Source organism: Scyliorhinus canicula, chromosome 12 (genome assembly GCF_902713615.1).
Source record: "Scyliorhinus canicula chromosome 12, sScyCan1.1, whole genome shotgun sequence".
Taxonomy (NCBI): domain Eukaryota; kingdom Metazoa; phylum Chordata; class Chondrichthyes; order Carcharhiniformes; family Scyliorhinidae; genus Scyliorhinus; species Scyliorhinus canicula.
This window is the reverse complement of record NC_052157.1, coordinates 2,840,751-2,864,199: the sequence shown is the minus strand read 5'-3', so window position 1 is coordinate 2,864,199 and position 23,449 is coordinate 2,840,751. Positions and strand designations below refer to the sequence as shown.

The window sequence follows — 23,449 nt, the reverse complement described above, 5'->3', positions numbered from 1 at the left end:
AATAGACTTACGCAGTTTTTTTGGGAGCCAATCTGCTACCTCTCTACCCCTGAAAGCAATGTAACCCATTTATGGACAAGTGAGTATTGTAAACAAATGTTGAGCGTACATCATCCGAAGAATGATCCCACGGTATTTGCAGCACAGCAGTCTGGGCTTCTGACCTCGGGCAATCAAGCATTGTTTTGACAATACAGGGAGCCTTTCAGCGTTAAAACACCTGACAATCTATGCTACCGATTGCAAAACTATCTGTGTAACCAGCCTTACTGACATAACTAGAAAGGACATTCAGGACCGATACATTAAAAACACTTGAAGCATTATCAGCTTATCTGGGGGCATTCTTGCCTCTGAGTCACAAGGTTCCAGGTTCGAATCCCACTTTAGGACTTGAACAGAAAAACTGAGACTGACGTTCCTATTCAGTACTGAGGGAATGCTGCGTGGTCAGCCATGCCATCGTTTGAATGGGGCTGAGGCCCCATTTGCCTACTCGGGTAGATGTAAAAGACCCCTTGGCATAATTTTGAAGAGAAGGAGCATTATACCGTACCCTGGCCAATAGTTATCACTCAACAAACATCACAAATGATCAGGTCATTGCTGTGTGTGGGAGCTTGCCATGCACCAATTGGCTGCTGTGTTTCATACATTGCAGCAAAGACTACAATTCTGAAGTGCTTCATAGGTACCACTGGTACCCCGGTGCTATATAAATGCAAGTCTTTTTCTTTCTTTATAATAAAGTTTACATGTGGCATGTTTCACATCGATATGATTATATTTCTCTCGATAATGTTGCCAATAAGTCAGAGAGACAACTTTTTGTCTCAGATTTGGGCAGATGTATAACCTCCTGCACATGGAGTGACACGGAGACTGGAGGATTTCACAAAGACCTTTCACAGATGTTGTTTTCTGCGTGTGCAGAAATGTGGAGGTACAAATTCAGGATGGAAATAGAAAAATAATGAAACAATGGACGATGTTGACAACTGATTTACATCTGCCTCCACTTCCCAAACCGAGACAATTATCCTTCACCATCTAACTCCACTTCACCATCTAACTCCACTTCACCATCTAACTCCACTTCACCATCTAACTCCACTTCACCATCTAACTCCACTTCACCATCTAACTCCACTTCACCATCTAACTCCACTTCACCATCTAACTCCACTTCACCATCTAACTCCACTTCACCATCTAACTCCACTTCACCATCTAACTCCACTTCACCATCTAACTCCACTTCACCATCTAACTCCACTTCACCATCTAACTCCACTTCACCATCTAACTCCACTTCACCATCTAACTCCACTTCACCATCTAACTCCACTTCACCATCTAACTCCACTTCACCATCTAACTCCACTTCACCATCTAACTCCACTTCACCATCTAACTCCACTTCACCATCTAACTCCACTTCACCATCTAACTCCACTTCACCATCTAACTCCACTTCACCATCTAACTCCACTTCACCATCTAACTCCACTTCACCATCTAACTCCACTTCACCATCTAACTCCACTTCACCATCTAACTCCACTTCACCATCTAACTCCACTTCACCATCTAACTCCACTTCACCATCTAACTCCACTTCACCATCTAACTCCACTTCACCATCTAACTCCACTTCACCATCTAACTCCACTTCACCATCTAACTCCACTTCACTATCTAACTCCACTTCACCATCTAACTCCACTTCACTATCTAACTCCACTTCACCATCTAACTCCACTTCACCATCTAACTCCACTTCACCATCTAACTCCACTTCACCATCTAACTCCACTTCACCATCTAACTCCACTTCACCATCTAACTCCACTTCACCATCTAACTCCACTTCACCATCTAACTCCACTTCACCATCTAACTCCACTTCACCATCTAACTCCACTTCACCATCTAACTCCGCTTCACCATCTAGCTCCGCTTCACCATCTAGCTCCGCTTCACCATCTAACTCCGCTTCACCATCTAACTCCACTTCACCATCTAACTCCACTTCACCATCTAACTCCACTTCACCATCTAACTCCACTTCGCTATCTAACTCCACTTCACCATCTAACTCCACTTCACCATCTAACTCCACTTCACTACATTTAGGTCTTGACTGGCAATACCAAGATGGGTGATCAACTAGTTTATAATTACACACTTCACTGGTAATGAGCAAAAAGGACCATACAGTTTTCATTATAAATGAGGACATGGAAATGTATAATGGAAAGAGTTGTCGGAACATGCACAGATGCAAGAATTTTAATGTGTTCTGGACGTATACAATGTGCAGGCAATCAACTCATTAACTCACTCAGCTACATCCATAACTCCTATCATGACAGAGAAACAAATTAACAAATAGATCATAGTCAATAGAATGTTTTAGAAAAGATGCTTCTGGTAAGGGAGCTCACTGTTTCAAATTCATTAATAGTGTGTCAGAGAACTGCCATAAGCATTGACATTATTGTGTCTGTAAAAGGCTGGTGCAAACCCTGAATTATATCCTCCAATGCTTTGCAGAGTGTCCTCCTGGTACTTTTGGCTATGGTTGTCAACAGCTTTGTGAGTGTATGAATAATGCCACTTGTGACCATGTGACTGGGACCTGCTACTGCACGCCTGGATTCAAAGGCATCCACTGTGACCAAGGTATGTGATGCTGATAACAAAACAATTGCAGTGTTTAATAAGTGGCACCTACTAGGCTGCATTCAGATAAAAAGCTGCGATAATCAGGAAGTCTCAATCCAAACACTTTGGGATTTTCATGTGCTCATTCCTTTACATAAAATAAGCTAAAAGTGGAAGTACGGTGTCAGGATCTCAGACAAGAAACCCAACAATTTGCAATTTATAAAAGTGTGAGGAAACAGGAGTAATAACGTTGACTGATAGGTGTCCTTTATGTTAAAATAAACTTTAATTTAAACATAGAATTAATCACATTGGCATCAACGTAACAGCTTTTACAGTTAATGGCCGGGATTCTCCCCTGCCCGGCGGGGCGGGGGGTCCCGGCGTAGCGGAGTGGCGCCAAACACTCCGGCGTCGGGCCTCCCCAAAGGTGTGGAATTCTCCGCACCTTTAGGGGCTAGGCCCGCGCCGGAGCGGTTGGCGCCACACCGACTGGCGCCAAAATCGGCGGCAACAGCCTTTGACGCCTGCCGCCTGGCGTCGGGGCTGGCCGAAAGGCCTTCACCGGTTCGCGCATGCGCTGGTGCGTCAACGGCCGCTGACGTCACCACCGGCGCATGCGCGGTAGAGGGGGTTCTCTTCCGCCTCCGCCATGGTGGAGGCCGTGGCGGCGGCGGAAGAAAAAGAGTGCACCCACGGCACTGGCCTGCTCGCCGATTGGTGGATCGTGGGGGCACCCCCTGGGGTCCGATTGCCCCACGCCACCGCCAGGACCCTGGGGCCCGCTCCCGCCGCCAATCCCACCGCCACCAGAGGTGGTTGAAACCACGTCGGCGGGATTGGCCTGTCAGCGGCGGGACTTCGGCCCATCTCTGGCCGGAGAATCGCCGCAGTGGGCACGCCAATCAGCGCGGCACGATTCCCGCTCCCGCCAATTCCCGGGTGGCGGAGAATTCCGACCACGGTGGGGGCGGGATTTACGCCGGCCCGGGCGATTCTCCGACCCTGCGGGGGGTCGGAGAATTTCGTCCAACATTTCATCAATAAAAGGAAAAACTTTAACTTAGTCCCTACAGCTGTCATTATAATAATAATAATCTTTATTAATGTCACAAGTCGGCTTACATTAACACTGCAATGAAGTTACTGTGAAAAGCCCCTAGTTGCCACATTCCGGCGCCTGTTCGGGTACACGGAGGGAGAAGTCAGAATGTCCAATTAACAGCACGTCTTCGGGACTTGTGGGAGGAAACCGGAGCACCCGGAGGAAACCCACGCAGACACGGGGAGAACGTGCAGACTCCGCACAGGCAGTGACCCAAGCCAGGAATCGAACCTGGGACCCTGGCGCTGTGAAGCAACAGTGCTAACCACTGTGCTACCGTGCTGCCCACTATATATATCTTTAACAACAAAATATTTATTGCTTGTTGCATTTAAGTGGAAATCTTAAATAGATACAATAAAGGGAATCTAGATAAGTACATGAGGAAGAAGAGGATGGCGGGTAATGCGTGTGAGTTGAAGAAGTGTGTGAGGAGGCATGAACACAGACATTGTTCAGATGAATGGCCTGATTCACTGCAGTCAATGCCACGTCATTCTGTGTAATGTGATACAATTAAAAGTGATATATTTGTCCTTTTCCTGACGATGTATTCTCTCCTCTAGCTGCCTTGCTAATGGATGAGCTGAACCCGTACACAAGAATCAGTCCGGCACTCGCTTCAGACAGGCATTCCATCGGTGCCATAACTGGGATCATTATCCTCCTCCTGATAATAGTCTTGCTGCTGGTTCTGTTCAGCTGGTACAAGTGGAAGCAGAGAGAGAAAGGTCACGACATGCCCAGCGTATCCTACACCCCGGCCATGCGAATGACTAACGCAGACTATTCGCTCTCTGGTAAGATCAGCCTCACCGCAGCAGAGAGATATCAAACCGTTGCATTGATTGCTGGGACTCGATGGGTGAAGTCGGAGCTTAGGGTCCTTGACATTACAAACCCACCCCATGACCATCACCAGGTTAATGAACGTGCGATAGTCCAAATTCTACACAGGGATCAGAATCTAGGAGAGTTGGGGATACTGGGCAGCATTGTAAAAGGACACAATTGTCGTATGAGGAGAGGAACCCAAGAAAAGGAGCACAGCCTCAGAGGTCAGTTCCAACGATGTGAGGGAGATTCAAGACATGGGTCAACAGGACCCATAGCTCATTCATCGGCACCACATTTTAGAATTTATTAATTTTTACTTGCAATTTTCACCATGCATTACTAAAATAATCAGTTTGAGAATTATGAGAATACATGGTAATAATTTAAATACTCGTTTGGTGTTATAGAAATTATGTTGTCAAAGCTTTTCACCTTGCACTCATCGTGACCATCACAAGAATACTAATGTCAGAGGAAACAACAACTTTATACTGCATGGGAAGAGAATGCACCAGTTAATGGTGACTGACAGTTAACTGGCAAGCATTGATTTCAAATTTAAATTATTCTACTTGACTCTTGGTTGGTCAAGGCGTTGCCCTGAGGCATGAACCAGTGAATGGCTTTTCTTTCAGCTGAAACAGGTGCAATGTGTGTACACATTCTTTCTGTGTACAAAGAACAGGGCTCTGTGCGTTAATATATGTAGCTCCCAGTATACACAAATGTGCCAGGCTGCAAACCTAACAGCAACCTTAAATTGCTGGGCAGCATAATTGTTAGCACACTGAGGATTATTTAGCAAATGTTGTCCAATCACGGAATTACATCTAAGGTTGGACACTGTGTTTTGAGTTTTGCACGTATAGGCTGAATGGGTACGTTCTGTATCTTGCCTGTTGGGAACAGCGGAAGGGTCATGCTATTTAATACGATTCACCAGTGTATGGCCTGATGCATTCACCGTGCCAATACCTCTACCAATCAGAGAGCACTTGCCTCCCAATTAGCACTCGCTTTTCATATTGTATAAAGTTGTTGCCTCTCCTGATATTGGTATCCTTGTGATTGTCCTGATGAGTACATGGCAAAAAGTTTTGACAAAATGTCATTTTTCAGGAATAATTTAGTTATTGTTAGGAATAGTGCCAGCTTTTCCCAGTGGTAGCAGTGTTGCCTTGTGTCAAAAGATCATAAATTAAAAACTGACTCCAGAGATTTAAGCCTACAATTTTTGCTGACACTTCAGTGTAGTGCTGAGGGAGGGCTGCACTGCTGGAGGGTGCTGTCTTTGACATGAGACGGTCAACGGATGTCTGTTCAGCTGGGTGTAAAAGATCCCACAGCCAGCATTTCAAGAAGATCAGTGATCTCTCCCACTGTGCTGGCCACGTGTCCCTCAACCAACACCATCAAAAAACAGTTCATCTGGTAAACTATTGCTTTACAGGACATAGCTGTGTATAAACTCTCTGCTGAGTTTGTCTACAAAACAACAGAGGTTACACTTCCCAGTCATTATTTGACTAGAAGGCACCATATTATTGTAAGTTCTTTTTAACATAACTGTGAATTGTGGGAAGTCAGCGAGACTGGGCCAAGTTACAAAATGGGTAGGGAAGGAAGGGTAATATTTGACTGAGCAATGAACTGTGTTTCTCGCTGTTAAATAAATAAGTAACCTTTTTTGTCACAAGTAGGCTTACATTAACACTACAATTAAGTTACCGTGAAAAGCACCTAGTCGCCACATTCCGGCACCTGTTCGCGTGCGCAGAGGGAGAATTCAGAATTCTCAGCTGGTAATGGAATTGGACCCGTGCTGCTGGCCTTGTTCTGCACCACAATCCAGCTGTCTAGCCCACTGAGCTAAACCAGCTTTGCTAAATTGAATTAGTGTGTAAAGTTACCATAGACCCAAATGACCATAGGCTGCTTTCCCCAGAGCTGAGTAATGGTGATCTAACCTGAGGATCAGGGTTGAGAAGGTGGGGCCTTCATGAATAATCTCAGCTGGTTCAGGAATTGAACCTGCGCTGCTGGTCTTGCTCTGCATTATGAACCAGCTGATTAGCCAACTGAGCTAAATAGGTCCCCGCCAGTAGAATTAGAGCTGATGTTATTGACCTCGATCACCAGGGTACGTCACCAACTTTTTTAATACTTGCATTCTTACCTAAATAATGTAGCAAAATAGAAATAATTTGATTGACAATCGCCACTACCTGTGAATCACCCTAATTCCAATTTGCGTTAAGAACACAGAGAACATTTTTCAACACACCGAAGGTTAAATGAACTTACCTTGAATGAGCAGCACTTCCTTAACTCGCCTGATTTAGCTCTTACAGTTACATGTGTGATTTACGAACTGTATTGTCAATTATTTAGCCGCCATGCACGGAAAGTATTCAGGCAGATTATTTTGGTCAATTGGGATTAGTCACAGGATTTCCTTCCGCATTCAAACCATTGACAGTGTCACTAACCCCCCCCCCCCCCCCCCCCCCCCAGTTACTGATCCCAATGCTTCTGTATCCTAATGCATAAATCTCGAATACTTGCCGTTGTTGATCAAAGAGCAGGCCTTTGAGGCTATTTCACACTCCGTAATGGATATCTGGGTGTCATTCACAGCAGGCCTGTGGCCTACTGAGCCAACTCTTTTGAAGGTGAAATTCACTGTGGTCCATCACAGCCCTGCCCTCTCCCCATTGCTTTGAAATGTTCTCCATTCGGTAGTGATCTGAAACTGGTGTTGTGACCCTCGTATATATATTTGGTGCATGGAAATGTAAAGAGGCGAGAAAAATAAACTTAAGGACGGAGAACACAAATAAATTTAATATCAAACATTTCTTAACGACTGTTTTTCTACCACCTCAGGCTCCCCTGAGATAATTCGATCACATACATTTGTGAAAATGAAATGAAAATCGATTATTGTCACCAAGTAGGCTTCAATGAAGTTACTGTGAAAAGCCCCTAGTCGCCACATTCCTGCGCCTGTTCGGGGAGGCTGGTACGGGAATTGAACCATGTTGCTGGCCTGCCTTGGTCTGCTTTCAAAGACAGCGATTTAGCCCAGTGTGCTAAACCAGCCCCTGTGTTCCTGGAAGCATTGCAATTTATAACAAATGATTGTTAATTCAACAAATTGTTTTGAGAGCAAAATATCCCGAGGACGCCACTGGTGATATAGACAGGAAGATCCCCGTTATTGTTCAAGCATTTTTTTTGAAGTGGGCACATGGATTTGTTCGGCTGCCACAGTTCCAGTGATGGACTCACATCGTCAGCACAAACCACGCACTGAATCAATGACTACATTTGTACTTAGTGCCTGCACCCTCCTCTGTGACATATCAGGAAACAATTATGAACTTTTCATAACCACACACTAACTCAACAGCATTTCTGTTTACATTCACTTGTTCAATACAGCCCCAGTAATTCATTCAATTTCTGCAGAATTTCTAAAGTCGAGTCACCTGTTGCTTCAAATATTAGAACATCAAATACTCGTGCACAGACTTCCATTTCAAAATAGTTCCGGATACTTGCGTACCATTCCTAGGGAGATGTGACAAGACAGCGGGATTCTACATCAATGGGAATTCTGTTTACAAATAACAGGGGCTAAAGCTGGTTTCCGCCAATAGTGAAAAAGGTTCATAGTGAATCAGTGCACGTTTCACACTGTACACTGGATAGTGAATCAGTGACACCTTTCACACTGAACACTGGATCGTGAATCAGTGACATGTTTCACACTGGATAGTGAATCAGTGCACGTTTCACACTGAACACTGGATAATGAATCAGTGCACGTTTCACACTGAACACTGGATAGTGAATCAGTGACATGTTTCACACTGGATAGTGAATCAGTGCACGTTTCACACTGGATAGTGAATCAGTGCATGTTTCACACTGAACACTGGATAGTGAATCAGTGCACGTTTCACACTGAACACTGGATAATGAATCAGTGCACGTTTCACACTGAACACTGGATAGTGAATCAGTGACATGTTTCACACTGAACACTGGATAGTGAATCAGTGCACGTTTCACACTGAACACTGGATAGTGAATCAGTGACATGTTTCACACTGAACACTGGATAGTGAATCAGTGACACGTTTCACACTGAACACTGGATAATGAATCAGTGCACGTTTCACACTGAACACTGGATAGTGAATCAGTGACATGTTTCACACTGAACACTGGATAGTGAATCAGTGCACGTTTCACACTGAACACTGGATAGTGAATCAGTGCACGTTTCACACTGAACACTGGATCGTGAATCAGTGACATGTTTCACACTGGATAGTGAATCAGTGACACGTTTCACACTGAACACTGGATAATGAATCAGTGCACGTTTCACACTAAACACTGGATAGTGAATCAGTGACATGTTTCACACTGAACACTGGATAGTGAATCAGTGACACGTTTCACACTGAACACTGGATAATGAATCAGTGCACGTTTCACACTGAACACTGGATAGTGAATCAGTGACATGTTTCACACTGAACACTGGATAGTGAATCAGTGCACGTTTCACACTGAACACTGGATAGTGAATCAGTGCACGTTTCACACTGAACACTGGATCGTGAATCAGTGACATGTTTCACACTGGATAGTGAATCAGTGACACGTTTCACACTGAACACTGGATAATGAATCAGTGCACGTTTCACACTAAACACTGGATAGTGAATCAGTGACATGTTTCACACTGAACACTGGATAGTGAATCAGTGCACGTTTCACACTGAACACTGGATAGTGAATCAGTGACATGTTTCACACTGAACACTGGATAGTGAATCAGTGACACGTTTCACACTGAACACTGGATAATGAATCAGTGCACGTTTCACACTGAACACTGGATAGTGAATCAGTGACATGTTTCACACTGGATAGTGAATCAGTGCACGTTTCACACTGGATAGTGAATCAGTGCATGTTTCACACTGAACACTGGATAGTGAATCAGTGCACGTTTCACACTGGATAGTGAATCAGTGACACGTTTCACACTGAACACTGGAAATTGAATCAGTGCACGTTTCACACTGTACACTGGATAGTGAATCAGTGACATGTTTCACACTGAACACTGGATAGTGAATCAGTGCACGTTTCACACTGAACACTTCTTAGTGAATCAGTGCACGTTTCACACTGAACACTGGATCGTGAATCAGTGACATGTTTCACACTGGATAGTGAATCAGTGACACGTTTCACACTGAACACTGGATAATGAATCAGTGCATGTTTCACACTGTACACTGGATAGTGAATCAGTGACATGTTTCACACTGGATAGTGAATCAGTGACACGTTTCACACTGAACACTGGATAATGAATCAATGCACGTTTCACACTGAACACTGGATAGTGAATCAGTGACATGTTTCACACTGAACACTGGATAGTGAATCAGTGCACGTTTCACACTGAACACTGGATAGTGAATCGGTGCACGTTTCACACTGAACACTGGATAGTCAATCAGTGACATGTTTCACACTGAACACTGGATAGTGAATCAGTGCACGTTCACACTGTATACTAGAAAGTGAATCAGTGATACATTTCACACTATACACTTGAGTGAATCAGTGCACGTTTCATACTGAACACTGGATAGTGAATCAGTTACATGTTTCACACTGTACCCTAGATAGTGACACATTTCACACTGTACACTAGAGAGTGAATCAGTGACACATTTCACACAGTACACTAGAGAGTGAATCAGTGACACATTTCACACTACACTCGAGTGAATCAGTGACACTTTCACAGTGTACCCTAGATAGTGACACATTTAACACTGTGCAATAGAGTGAATCAGTGACACGTTTCACACTGTACACTAGAGAGTGAATCAGTGCCCCATTTCACACTGTACACTAGAGTGAATCAGTGACACGTTTCACACTGTACACTAGAGTGAATCAGTGACACGTTTCACACTGTGCACTAGAGTGAATCAGTGACACATTTCACACTGTACGCTAGAGTGAATCAGTGACACGTTTCACACTGTACACTAGAGTGAATCAGTGACACGTTTCACACTGTGTACTAGAGTGAATCAGTGACACGTTTAACACTGTGCACTGGAGTGAATCAGTGACACGTTTCACACCGTACACTACAGTGAATCAGTGACACTTTCACACTGTATCCTAGATAGTGACACATTTCACATTGTACACTAGAGAGTGAATCGGTGACACATTTCACACTGTGCAGTAGAGTGAATCAGTGACACGTTTAACAATGTACACTAGAGAGTGAATCAGTGGCACGTTTCACACTGTACACTAGAGTGAATCAGTGACACATTTCACACTGTACGCTAGAGTGAATCAGTGACACGTTTCACACTGTGCACTAGAGTGAATCAGTGACACATTTCACACTGTACACTAGAGTGAATCAGTTACACGTTTCACACTGTACACTAGAGTGAATCAGTGACATGTTTCACACTGAACACTGGATAGTGAATCAGTGCACGTTTCACACTGAACACTGGATAGTGAATCAGTGACATGTTTCACACTGAACACTGGATAGTGAATCAGTGACACGTTTCACACTGAACACTGGATAATGAATCAGTGCACGTTTCACACTGAACACTGGATAGTGAATCAGTGACATGTTTCACACTGAACACTGGATAGTGAATCAGTGCACGTTTCACACTGAACACTGGATAGTGAATCAGTGCACGTTTCACACTGAACACTGGATCGTGAATCAGTGACATGTTTCACACTGGATAGTGAATCAGTGACACGTTTCACACTGAACACTGGATAATGAATCAGTGCACGTTTCACACTAAACACTGGATAGTGAATCAGTGACATGTTTCACACTGAACACTGGATAGTGAATCAGTGCACGTTTCACACTGAACACTGGATAGTGAATCAGTGACATGTTTCACACTGAACACTGGATAGTGAATCAGTGACACGTTTCACACTGAACACTGGATAATGAATCAGTGCACGTTTCACACTGAACACTGGATAGTGAATCAGTGCACGTTTCACACTAAACACTGGATAGTGAATCAGTGACATGTTTCACACTGAACACTGGATAGTGAATCAGTGCACGTTTCACACTGAACACTGGATAGTGAATCAGTGACATGTTTCACACTGAACACTGGATAGTGAATCAGTGACACGTTTCACACTGAACACTGGATAATGAATCAGTGCACGTTTCACACTGAACACTGGATAGTGAATCAGTGCACGTTTCACACTGGATAGTGAATCAGTGCATGTTTCACACTGAACACTGGATAGTGAATCAGTGCACGTTTCACACTGGATAGTGAATCAGTGACACGTTTCACACTGAACACTGGAAATTGAATCAGTGCACGTTTCACACTGTACACTGGATAGTGAATCAGTGACATGTTTCACACTGAACACTGGATAGTGAATCAGTGCACGTTTCACACTGAACACTTCTTAGTGAATCAGTGCACGTTTCACACTGAACACTGGATCGTGAATCAGTGACATGTTTCACACTGGATAGTGAATCAGTGACACGTTTCACACTGAACACTGGATAATGAATCAGTGCATGTTTCACACTGTACACTGGATAGTGAATCAGTGACATGTTTCACACTGGATAGTGAATCAGTGACACGTTTCACACTGAACACTGGATAATGAATCAATGCACGTTTCACACTGAACACTGGATAGTGAATCAGTGACATGTTTCACACTGAACACTGGATAGTGAATCAGTGCACGTTTCACACTGAACACTGGATAGTGAATCGGTGCACGTTTCACACTGAACACTGGATAGTCAATCAGTGACATGTTTCACACTGAACACTGGATAGTGAATCAGTGCACGTTCACACTGTATACTAGAAAGTGAATCAGTGATACATTTCACACTATACACTTGAGTGAATCAGTGCACGTTTCATACTGAACACTGGATAGTGAATCAGTTACATGTTTCACACTGTACCCTAGATAGTGACACATTTCACACTGTACACTAGAGAGTGAATCAGTGACACATTTCACACAGTACACTAGAGAGTGAATCAGTGACACATTTCACACTACACTCGAGTGAATCAGTGACACTTTCACAGTGTACCCTAGATAGTGACACATTTAACACTGTGCAATAGAGTGAATCTGTGACACGTTTCACACTGTACACTAGAGAGTGAATCAGTGCCCCATTTCACACTGTACACTAGAGTGAATCAGTGACACGTTTCACACTGTACACTAGAGTGAATCAGTGACACGTTTCACACTGTGCACTAGAGTGAATCAGTGACACATTTCACACTGTACGCTAGAGTGAATCAGTGACACGTTTCACACTGTACACTAGAGTGAATCAGTGACACGTTTCACACTGTGTACTAGAGTGAATCAGTGACACGTTTAACACTGTGCACTAGAGTGAATCAGTGACACGTTTCACACCGTACACTACAGTGAATCAGTGACACTTTCACACTGTATCCTAGATAGTGACACATTTCACATTGTACACTAGAGAGTGAATCGGTGACACATTTCACACTGTGCAGTAGAGTGAATCAGTGACACGTTTAACAATGTACACTAGAGAGTGAATCAGTGGCACGTTTCACACTGTACACTAGAGTGAATCAGTGACACATTTCACACTGTACGCTAGAGTGAATCAGTGACACGTTTCACACTGTGCACTAGAGTGAATCAGTGACACATTTCACACTGTACACTAGAGTGAATCAGTTACACGTTTCACACTGTACACTAGAGTGAATCAGTGACACGTTTCACACTGTGCACTAGAGTGAATCAGTGACATGTTTCATACTGTACATTAGAGTGAATCAGTGACACGTTTCATACTGTACACTAGAGTGAATCAGTGACACGTTTCACGCTGTACACTAGAGTGAATCAGTGACACATTTAACACTGTACACTAGAGTGAATCAGTGACACGTTTCACACTGTGCACTAGAGTGAATCAGCGACATGTTTCACACTGTACACTAGAGTGAATCAGTGACACGTTTAACACTGTACACTAGAGTGAATCAGTGACATGTTTCACACTGTACACTAGAGTGAATCAGTGATATGTTTCACACTGTACACTAGATCGTAAATCAGTGAAACATTTCACACTGTACACTAGAGTGAATCAGTGACACGTTTCACACTGTACACTAGAGTGAATCAGTGACACGTTTCACACTGTGCACTAGAGTGAATCAGTGCCCCATTTCACACTGTACACTAGAGTGAATCAGTGACACATTTCACACTGTACGCTAGAGTGAATCAGTGACACGTTTAACACTGTACACTAGAGTGAATCAGTGACACGTTTCGCACTGTGCGCTAGAGTGAATCAGTGACACGTTTCACACTGTACACTAGAGTGAATCAGTGACACGTTTCACACTGTACACTAGAGTGAATCAGTGACACATTTCACACTGTGCACTAGAGTGAATCAGTGACATGTTTCATACTGTACACTAGATCGTGAATCAGTGACATGTTTCACACTGTACACTAGAGTGAATCAGTGACACGTTTCACACTGTACACTAGAGTGAATCAGTGACACGTTTCATACTGTACACTAGAGTGAATCAGTGACACGTTTCATACTGTACACTAGATCGTGAATCAGTGACATGTTTCACACTGTACACTAGAGTGAATCAGTGACACGTTTCACACTGTACACTAGATCGTGAATCAGTGACATGTTTCACACTGTACACTAGAGTGAATCAGTGACACGTTTCACACTGTGTGCTAGAGTGAATCAGTGACACGTTTAACACTGTACACTAGAGTGAATCAGTGACACATTTCACACTGTACGCTAGAGTGAATCAGTGACACTTTCACACTGTACCCTAGATAGTGACACATTTCACATTGTATACTAGAGAGTGAATCAGTGACACATTTCACACTGTGCAGTAGAGTGAATCAGTAACACGTTTAACAATGTACACTAGAGAGTGAATCAGTGGCACGTTTCACATTGTGCACTAGAGTGAATCAGTGACACGTTTCACACTGTACACTAGAGTGAATCAGTGACACGTTTCACACAATACACTAGAGTGAATCAGTTACACGTTTCACACTGTACACTAGAGTGAATCAGTGACACGTTTCACACTGTACAGTAGAGTGAATCTGTGACATGTTTCATACTGTACACTAGAGTGAATCATTGACACATTTCATACTGTACACTAGATCGTGAATCAGTGACACTTTCACACTGTACACAAGATAGTGAATCAGTGACACATTTCACACTGTGCACTAGAGAGTGAATCAGTGACACATTTCACACTGTACGCTAGAGAGTGAATCAGTGACACGTTTCACACTGTACACTAGAGTGAATCAGTTACACGTTTCACACTGTACACTAGAGAGTGAATCAGTGACACGCTTCTCACTGTACACTAGTGTGAATCAGTGACACATTTCACACTACGCTAGAGAGTGAATCAGTGACACGTTTCACATTGTACACTAGAGTGAATCAGTGACACGTTTCACACTGTACACTAGAGTGAATCAGTGACACGTTTCACACTGTACACTAGAGTGAATCAGTGACATGTTTCGTACTGTACACTAGATCGTGAATCAGTGACATATTTCACACTGTACACTAGAGTGAATCAGTGACACGTTTCATACTGTACACTAGATCGTGAATCAGTGACATGTTTCACACTGTACACTAGAGTGAATCAGTGACACGTTTCATACTGTACACTAGATCGTGAATCAGTGACATGTTTCACACTGTGCACTAGAGTGAATCAGTGCCCCATTTCACACTGTACACTAGAGTGAATCAGTGACACATTTCACACTGTACGCTAGAGTGAATCAGTGACACGTTTAACACTGTGTGCTAGAGTGAATCAGTGACACGTTTCACAATGTACACTAGAGTGAATCAGTGACACTTTCACACTGTACCCTAGATAGTGACACATTTCACATTGTACACTAGAGAGTGAATCAGTGATACATTTCACACTGTGCAGTAGAGTGAATCAGTGACACGTTTAACAATGTACACTAGAGAGTGAATCAGTGGCACGTTTCACACTGTGCACTAGAGTGAATCAGTGACATGTTTCATACTGTACACTAGATCGTGAATCAGTGACATGATTCACACTGTACACTAGAGTGAATCAGTGACACGTTTCACACTGTACACTAGAGTGAATCAGTGACACGTTTCACACTGTGCACTAGAGTGAATCAGTGACACTTTCACACTGTACCCTAGATAGTGACACATTTCACATTGTACACTAGAAAGTGAATCAGTGACACGTTTCACACTGTATCCTAGATAGTGAATCAGTGACACATTTCACACTGTGCACTAGAGAGTGATTCAGTGAGACATTTCACACTGTACGCTAGAGAGTGAATCAGTGACACATTTCACACTGTACGCTAGAGAGTGAATCAGTGACACATTTCACACTGTACACTAGAGTGAATCAGTTACACGTTTCACACTGTACACTAGAGAGTGAATCAGTGACACGTTTCTCACTGTACACTAGTGTGAATCAGTGACACATTTCACACTACGCTAGAGAGTGAATCAGTGACACGTTTCACACTGTACACTAGAGTGAATCAGTGACACGTTTCACACTGTACACTGGAGTGAATCAGTGACACGTTTCACGCTGTACGCTAGAGAGTAAATCAGTGACACATTTCACACTGTACACGAGAGTGAATCAGTGACACGTTTCATACTGTACACTAGATCATGAATCAGTGACACATTTCACACTATACACGAGAGTGAATCAGTGACACGTTTCATACTGTACACTAGAGTGAATCAGTGACACGTTTCATACTGTACACTAGAGTGAATCAGTGACACATTTCACACTGTACACTAGAGTGAATCAGTGCCCCATTTCACACTGTGCACTAGAGTGAATCAGTGACACGTTTCACACAGTACTCTAGAGTGAATCAGTGCCCCATTTCACACTGTGCACTAGAGTGAATCAGTGCCCCATTTTACACTGTGCACTAGAGAGTGAATCAGTGACACATTTCACACTGTACGCTAGAGAGTGAATCAGTGACACGTTTCACACTGTACACGAGAGTGAATCAGTGACACGTTTCATACTGTACACTAGATCATGAATCAGTGACATGTTTCTCACTTTACACTAGAGTGAATCAGTGACACGTTTCACACTGTGCACAAGAGTGAATCAGTGCCCCATTTTACACTGTGCACTAGAGAGTGAATCAGTGACACATTTCACACTGTACGCTAGAGAGTGAATCAGTGACACATTTCACACTGTACGCTAGAGAGTGAATCAGTGACACGTTTCACACTGTACACTAGATCATGAATCAGTGACATGTTTCTCACTGTACACTAGAGTGAATCAGTGACACGTTTCACACAGTACTCTAGAGTGAATCAGTGCCCCATTTCACACTGTGCACTAGAGTGAATCAGTGCCCCATTTTACACTGTGCACTAGAGACTGAATCAGTGACACATTTCACACTGTACGCTAGAGAGTGAATCAGTGACACGTTTCACACTGTATCCTAGATAGTGAATCAGTGACACGTTTCACACTGTACACTAGAGAGTGAATCAGTGACACGTTTCACACTGTACGCTAGATAGTGAATCAGTGACACGTTTCACACTGTATCCTAGATAGTGAATTAGTGACACGTTTCACACTGTATCCTAGATCGTGAATCAGTGAAATGTTTCACACTGTATCCTAGATAGTGAATCAGTGACATGTTTCACACTGTACACTAGAGAGTGAATCAGTGACACGTTTCACACTGTACACTAGAGAGTGAATTAGTGACACGTTTCACACTGTATCCTAGATCGTGAATCAGTGAAATGTTTCACACTGTATCCTAGATAGTGAATCAGTGACATGTTTAACACTGTACACTAGAGTGAATCAGTGACACGTTTAACACTGTACCCTAGATAGTGAATCAGTGACATGTTTCACACTGTGCACTAGAGAGTGAATCAGTGACACGTTTCACACTGTATCCTAGATAGTGAATCAGTGACATGTTTCACACTGTGCACTAGAGAGTGAATCAGTGGCACGTTTCACACTGTACACTAGAGTGAATCAGTGAAACATTTCACACTGTACACTAGAGTGAATCAATGACACGTTTCACACTGTACACTAGATAGTGTATCACTGACACATTTCCCATACTACTGTTTATTTTTCCGTTGAAGTTAATCAAATATATTTAATTGAACCTAGACCATTTTGCACTTCCCGAGAAGATCATTTTCACCCGAAACATGTTTCACCATCTCTCATAGTTCTAATAGAGACGCAGCAGATGTTTCCTGTGCAGTTGGTTTCACTCTGTTACAGGCCGACTCTTGTCTGCTGAGTAAGTAAAATTGTCCAAGGAAATCAAAAGAATGTAGAGTCAGCGTGATGCTGTGTGAGGGGGAGTTGCAGGCAAGGATTGGGTTTGTGTAAGCTGTATTGTAGAAAAGAAGAGAAGGTACTTCCTAGGAGTTTGGACTGACACAGGTAGTGATCAACTGGACAAGAGAGAATAAATGTAGGCGAGAAAGGAGGGGGATAGATTGACTATAGGTTGTAAGGAGAAGTGGTGGCGTAGTGGAATTGCTGCTGGATAGTTGCCCAGAGTCATGCTCTGGGGACCCAGGTTCAAATCCCACCATAGCAGATAGTGATATTTGAATTCAATAAGAATGTGGAGTTAGAAGTCTAATAATGATTCCATTATTGTAGAAAAAACACCATCTGGTTCACTAATGCCCTTTCAGAAAGGAAATCTGTTGTTCTTACCTGGTCTAGCCCACAGGGTGGCAAGGTAGCACAGTGGTTACCACTGTTGCCTCATAGCACCAGGATCCCAGGTTCGATTCCCAGCTTGGGTCACTGTCTATGCGGAGTCTGCACGCTTTTTGATTTGATTTATTATTGTCACATGTATTAGTATACAGTGAAAAGTATTGTTTCTTGCATGCTGTACAGACAATGCATACCGTACATAAGGAAGGAAGGAGAGACTGCAGAATATAATGTTACAGTTATAGCAAGGTATAGAGAAAAGATCAACTTAATACGAAGTAGGTCCATTCAAAAGTCTGATGGCAGCAGGGAAGAAGCTGTTCTTGAGTCGGTTGGTGCGTGACCTCAAACTTTGGTATCTTTTTCCTGACGGAAGAAGGTGGAAGAGAGTATGTCCGGGGTGCGTGGGGTCCTTAATTATGCTGGCTGCCTTTCTGAGGCAGCAGGAATTATAGACAGAGTCAATGGATGGGAGGCTGGTTTGCGTGATGGACTGGGCTACATTCACAACCTTTTGTAGTTTCCTGCGGTCTTGGGCAGAGCAGGTTCCATACCAAGCTGTGATACAACCAGAAAGAATGCTTTCTATGGTGCATCTGTAAAAGTTGGTGAGGGTCGTAGCTGACATGCCAAATTTCCTTAGTCTTCCGAGAACATAGAGTCGTTGGTGGACTTCCTTAACTATAGTGCCGGCATGGGGGGACAAGGACAGGTTGTTGGTAATCTGGACACCTAATAACTTGAAGCTCTCGACCCTTTCTACTTCGTTCCCATTGATGTTGGCTGGTGTGGTGTTGCCTCCCGGGTGCCAAGGTCCGTGATGTCTCTGATTGTGTTTTCAGGATCCTTAAGGGGGAGGGGGAGCAGCCACAAGTTGTGGTACACATCGGTACCATCGGCATAGGTAGGAAAAGGGACGAGGATGTAAAACAGGAATTCAGGGAGCTAGGGTAGAAGCTGAGAGCCAGGACAGACTGTGTTGTCATCTCTGGTTTGCTGCCAGTGCCACGTGCTAGCGAGGTGAGGAACAGGGAGAGAGTGCAGATAAACACGTGGCTACAGGGACGGTGTAGGAGGGAGGGTTTCAGGTATGTGGATAATTGGAGCACATTCTGGGGAAGGTGGGACCTGTACAGACAGGACGTGTTACACCTGAACCAGAGGGGCACCAATATCCTGGGAGGGAAATTTTCTCCAGCTCTTCTGGGGCGCGGAGTGGGGGGGGGGGGGGGGTTAAACTAATTTGGCAGGAGGATGGGAAACTGATTTGTAGTCCAGGAGATAGCGTGGCTGGAGTTTAGGAAATTGAGGGTAGTGCAGTTCTGAGGAAGGTACCAAGGTCACAAGAGTGGACCTGCAGGCATGAAGGTGGTTTGAAGTGTGTCTACTTCAATGCGAGGAGCATCAGGAATAAGGTTGGTGAGCTTGAAGCATGGATTGGTACCTGGGACTACGATGTTGTGGCCATTACGGAGACATGGATAGAACAGGGGCAGGAATGGTTGTTGGAGGTTCCGGGGTTTAGATGTTTCAGTGAGATTAGGGAAGGTGGTAAAAGAGGTGGAGGAGCAGCATTGTTAATCCAGGATAGCATAATGGCTGCAGAAAGGCAGTTTGAGGAGGATCTGTCTACCGAGGTAGTATGGGATGAAGTTAGAAATAGGAAAGGAGCGGTCACTTTGTTAGGAGTTTTCTATAGGCCCCCAAACAGTAACAGAGATGTGGAGGAAAAGATTGCAATGCAGATTTTGGATAGGTGCTGTAGTCACAGGGTAGTTGTCATGGGTGACTTTAACTTTCCAAATATTGATTGGAACCACTATAATTCGAATAGTTTGGATGGGGCTGTTTTTATCCAGTGTGTGCAGAAGGGTTTCCTCACACAATATGTGGATAGACCAACAAGAGGCGGGGCCACATTGGATTTGGTACTGGGTAATGAACCGGGCCAAGTGTTAGATTTGGTTGTGGGAGAGCGCTTTGGAGATAGTGACCACAATTTGGTGACTTTCACCATTGCAATGGAGAGGGAGGAACATACGGCAGGGCAAGGTTTATAACCGGGGGAAGGGTCATTACGATGCGAGTACGGGCAGCACGGTAGCATTGTGGATAGCACAATGGCTTCACAGCTCCAGGGTCCCAGGTTCGATTCCGGCTTGGGTCACTGTCTGTGCGGAGTCTGCATATCCTCCCCGTGTGTGCGTGGGTTTCCTCCGGGTGCTCCGGTTTCCTCCCACAGTCCAAAGATGTGCAGGTTAGGTGGATTGGCCATGATAAATTGCCCTTAGTGTCCAAAATTGCCCTTAGTGTTGGGTGGGGTTACTGGGTTATTGGGATAGGGTGGAGGTATTGAACTTGGGTAGGGTACTCTTTCCAAGAGCCGGTGCAGACTCGATGGGCCGAATGGCCTCCTTCTGCACTGTAAATTCTATGATCTAATTGGGGAGCATAAGATGGGAACAGGAACTGTCAGGAATAGGCACAATTGAGATGTAGAGCTTGTTCAAGGAGCAGATACTGAATGTCCTTGATATGTGTGTCTCTGTCAGGCAGGGAGGAAATGGTCGAGTGAGGGAACTATGGTTTATAAAAGAGGTTGAATGTCTTGTCAAGAGGAAGAAGGGGGCTTATGTAAGGAGGAGAAAAGAAGGTTCAGTTAGGGCGCTTGAGGGATACAAGATAGCTAGGAAGGAGCTCAAGAAAGAGATTAGGAGAGCTAGGAGGGGACATGAGAAGTCCTTGGCGGGTAGGATGAAGGAAAACCCTAAGGCTTTTTACACTTATGTGAGTTATATGAATAAAAGAATGACCAAGCTGAAGTTTGGGCCGGTCAAAGACAGTATTGGAATGTGTGCATGGAGTCTGAAGATAGAGGAGAGGCCCTAAATGAATACTTTTCTTCAGTGTTCACAAAGGAAAGGGGCCATGTTGTTGAGGAGGATAGTGCGATACAGGCTGGTAAGCTGGAGGAGGTAGATATTCGGAAGGAAGATGTGTGAGAAATTTTGAGAAGCCTGAGGATAGATAAGTCCCCTGGGCCTGATGGGATATATCCGAGGATTCTTTGGGGGCGAGGGATGAGATCGCAGAGCCTTTGGATTTGATCTTTATGTCCTCACTGTCTACAGGAATAGTGCCAGAAGACTGAAGAGAGGCGATTGTTGTCCCCTTGTTCAAGAAAGGGAATAGGTATAACCCTGGGACTTAGAGGCCGGTTAGTCTCACTTCGGTCATAGGTAAATTATTGGAAAGGGTCCTGAGGGATAGGATTTATGATCATTTAGAAAGATGCAGCTTAATCCAGGCAAGTCAACACGGATTTGTAAAGGGTAAATCTTGCCTCACAAGTTTGATTGTATTCTTTGAGGAGGTAACTAAGTGTGTAGATGAAGGTAGAGCAGTTGATGTCGTATACATGGATTTTAGTAAGGCGTTTGATAACGTTCCCCATGGTCGGCTCATGCAGAAAGTAAGGTGTGGAATAGAGGGAAATTTGGCCGATTGGATCAGTGACTGGCCATCACATACAAGACAGAGGGTGGTGGGAGATGGTAAATTTTCAGACTGGAGACCAGTTACCAGCGGTGTACCACAGGGATCAGTGCTGGGTCCTCTGCTATTTGTGATTTTTATCAATGACTTGGAGGAGGGGGCTGAAGGTTGGGTTAGTAAATTTGCTGATGACACCAAGATTGGTGGAGTAGTGGATGAGGTGGAGGGCTGTTGTCGGCTGCAAAGAGACATTGATAGGATGCAGAGCTGGGCTGAAAAGTGGCAGATGGAGTTTAACTCTGATAAGTGTGAGGTGATTCATTTTGGTCGGACAAATTTGAATGCGGATTACAGGGTTAACGGCAGGGTTCTGAAGAATGTGAAGGAGCAGAGAGATCTCGGAGTTCATGTCCATAGATCTCTGAAAGTTGCCACCCAAGTGGATAGAGCCTTGAAGAAAGCTTGAAGAATGCTAGTGTGTTAGCATTTATTGACAGGGGGATTAAGTTTAAGAGCCGTGAGGTTATGCTGAATATGTACAAGACCTTGGTTAGACCACATTTGGAGTATTGTGTGCAGTTCTGGTCACCTCATTATAGGAAGGATGTGGAAGCATCGGAAAGGGTGCAAAGGAGATTTACCAGGATGCTGCCTGGATTGGAGGGTAGGTCTTATGAGGAAAGGTTGAGGGAGCTAGGGCTTTTCTCATTGGAGTGGAGGAAGATGAGAGGTGACTTAATTGAGGCGTATAAGATGATGAGAGGGATAGAGTGGACGTTCAGCAACTTTTTCCTTGGGTGGGTGTAGCTGTTCCAAGGGGGCATAACTATAAGGTTCACGGTGAAAGATATCGGAGGGATGTCAGAGGTAGGTTCTTTACTCAGAGAGTGGTTGGGGCGTGGAACTCACTCCCAGCTATGGTAGTGGAGTCGGACACTTTAGGAACTTTCAAGCGGTTATTGGATAGGCATATGGAGTGCACTAGAATGATTGGGAGTAAGTTGATTTGATCTTAGTTTCAGACTAGTTCGACACCACATCGTGGGCCGAAGGGCCTGTACTGTGCTGTACAGTTCTATGTTCTATATTGATGTAGATGGGGGCATTTTCTCCACATTGCTTCCTGAAGTCACTGACAATCTCCTTCGTTTTGTTGACATTGAGGGAGAGATTATTGTCATTTCACCAGATTCTCTATCTCATTCCTGTACTCTGTCTCGTCATTGTTTGAGATCCGACCCACTACGGTGGTGTCATCAGCAAATTTGAAAATTGAGTTGATGGGGAATTTGGCCACCCAGTCATAGGTGTATAAGGAGTATAGTAGGGGGCTGAGGAC

The 23,449-nt window shown here is 44.1% G+C and overlaps 1 protein-coding gene across 6 annotated transcripts in view; it reads left to right on the top strand.

Annotated features, from left to right (window-relative positions):
* The window catches only part of megf11 (multiple EGF-like-domains 11), a 514,753-nt gene that overhangs the window by 454,712 nt on the left and 36,592 nt on the right, over positions 1-23,449 (top strand). For all 6 annotated transcript variants that reach the window (XM_038813978.1, XM_038813980.1, XM_038813977.1 and 3 more), the window contains 2 exons: positions 2,557-2,685; positions 4,342-4,575. In XM_038813978.1, the coding sequence (XP_038669906.1) occupies positions 2,557-2,685; positions 4,342-4,575 (363 nt within the window). The remainder of the gene's footprint in view (positions 1-2,556; positions 2,686-4,341; positions 4,576-23,449) is intronic.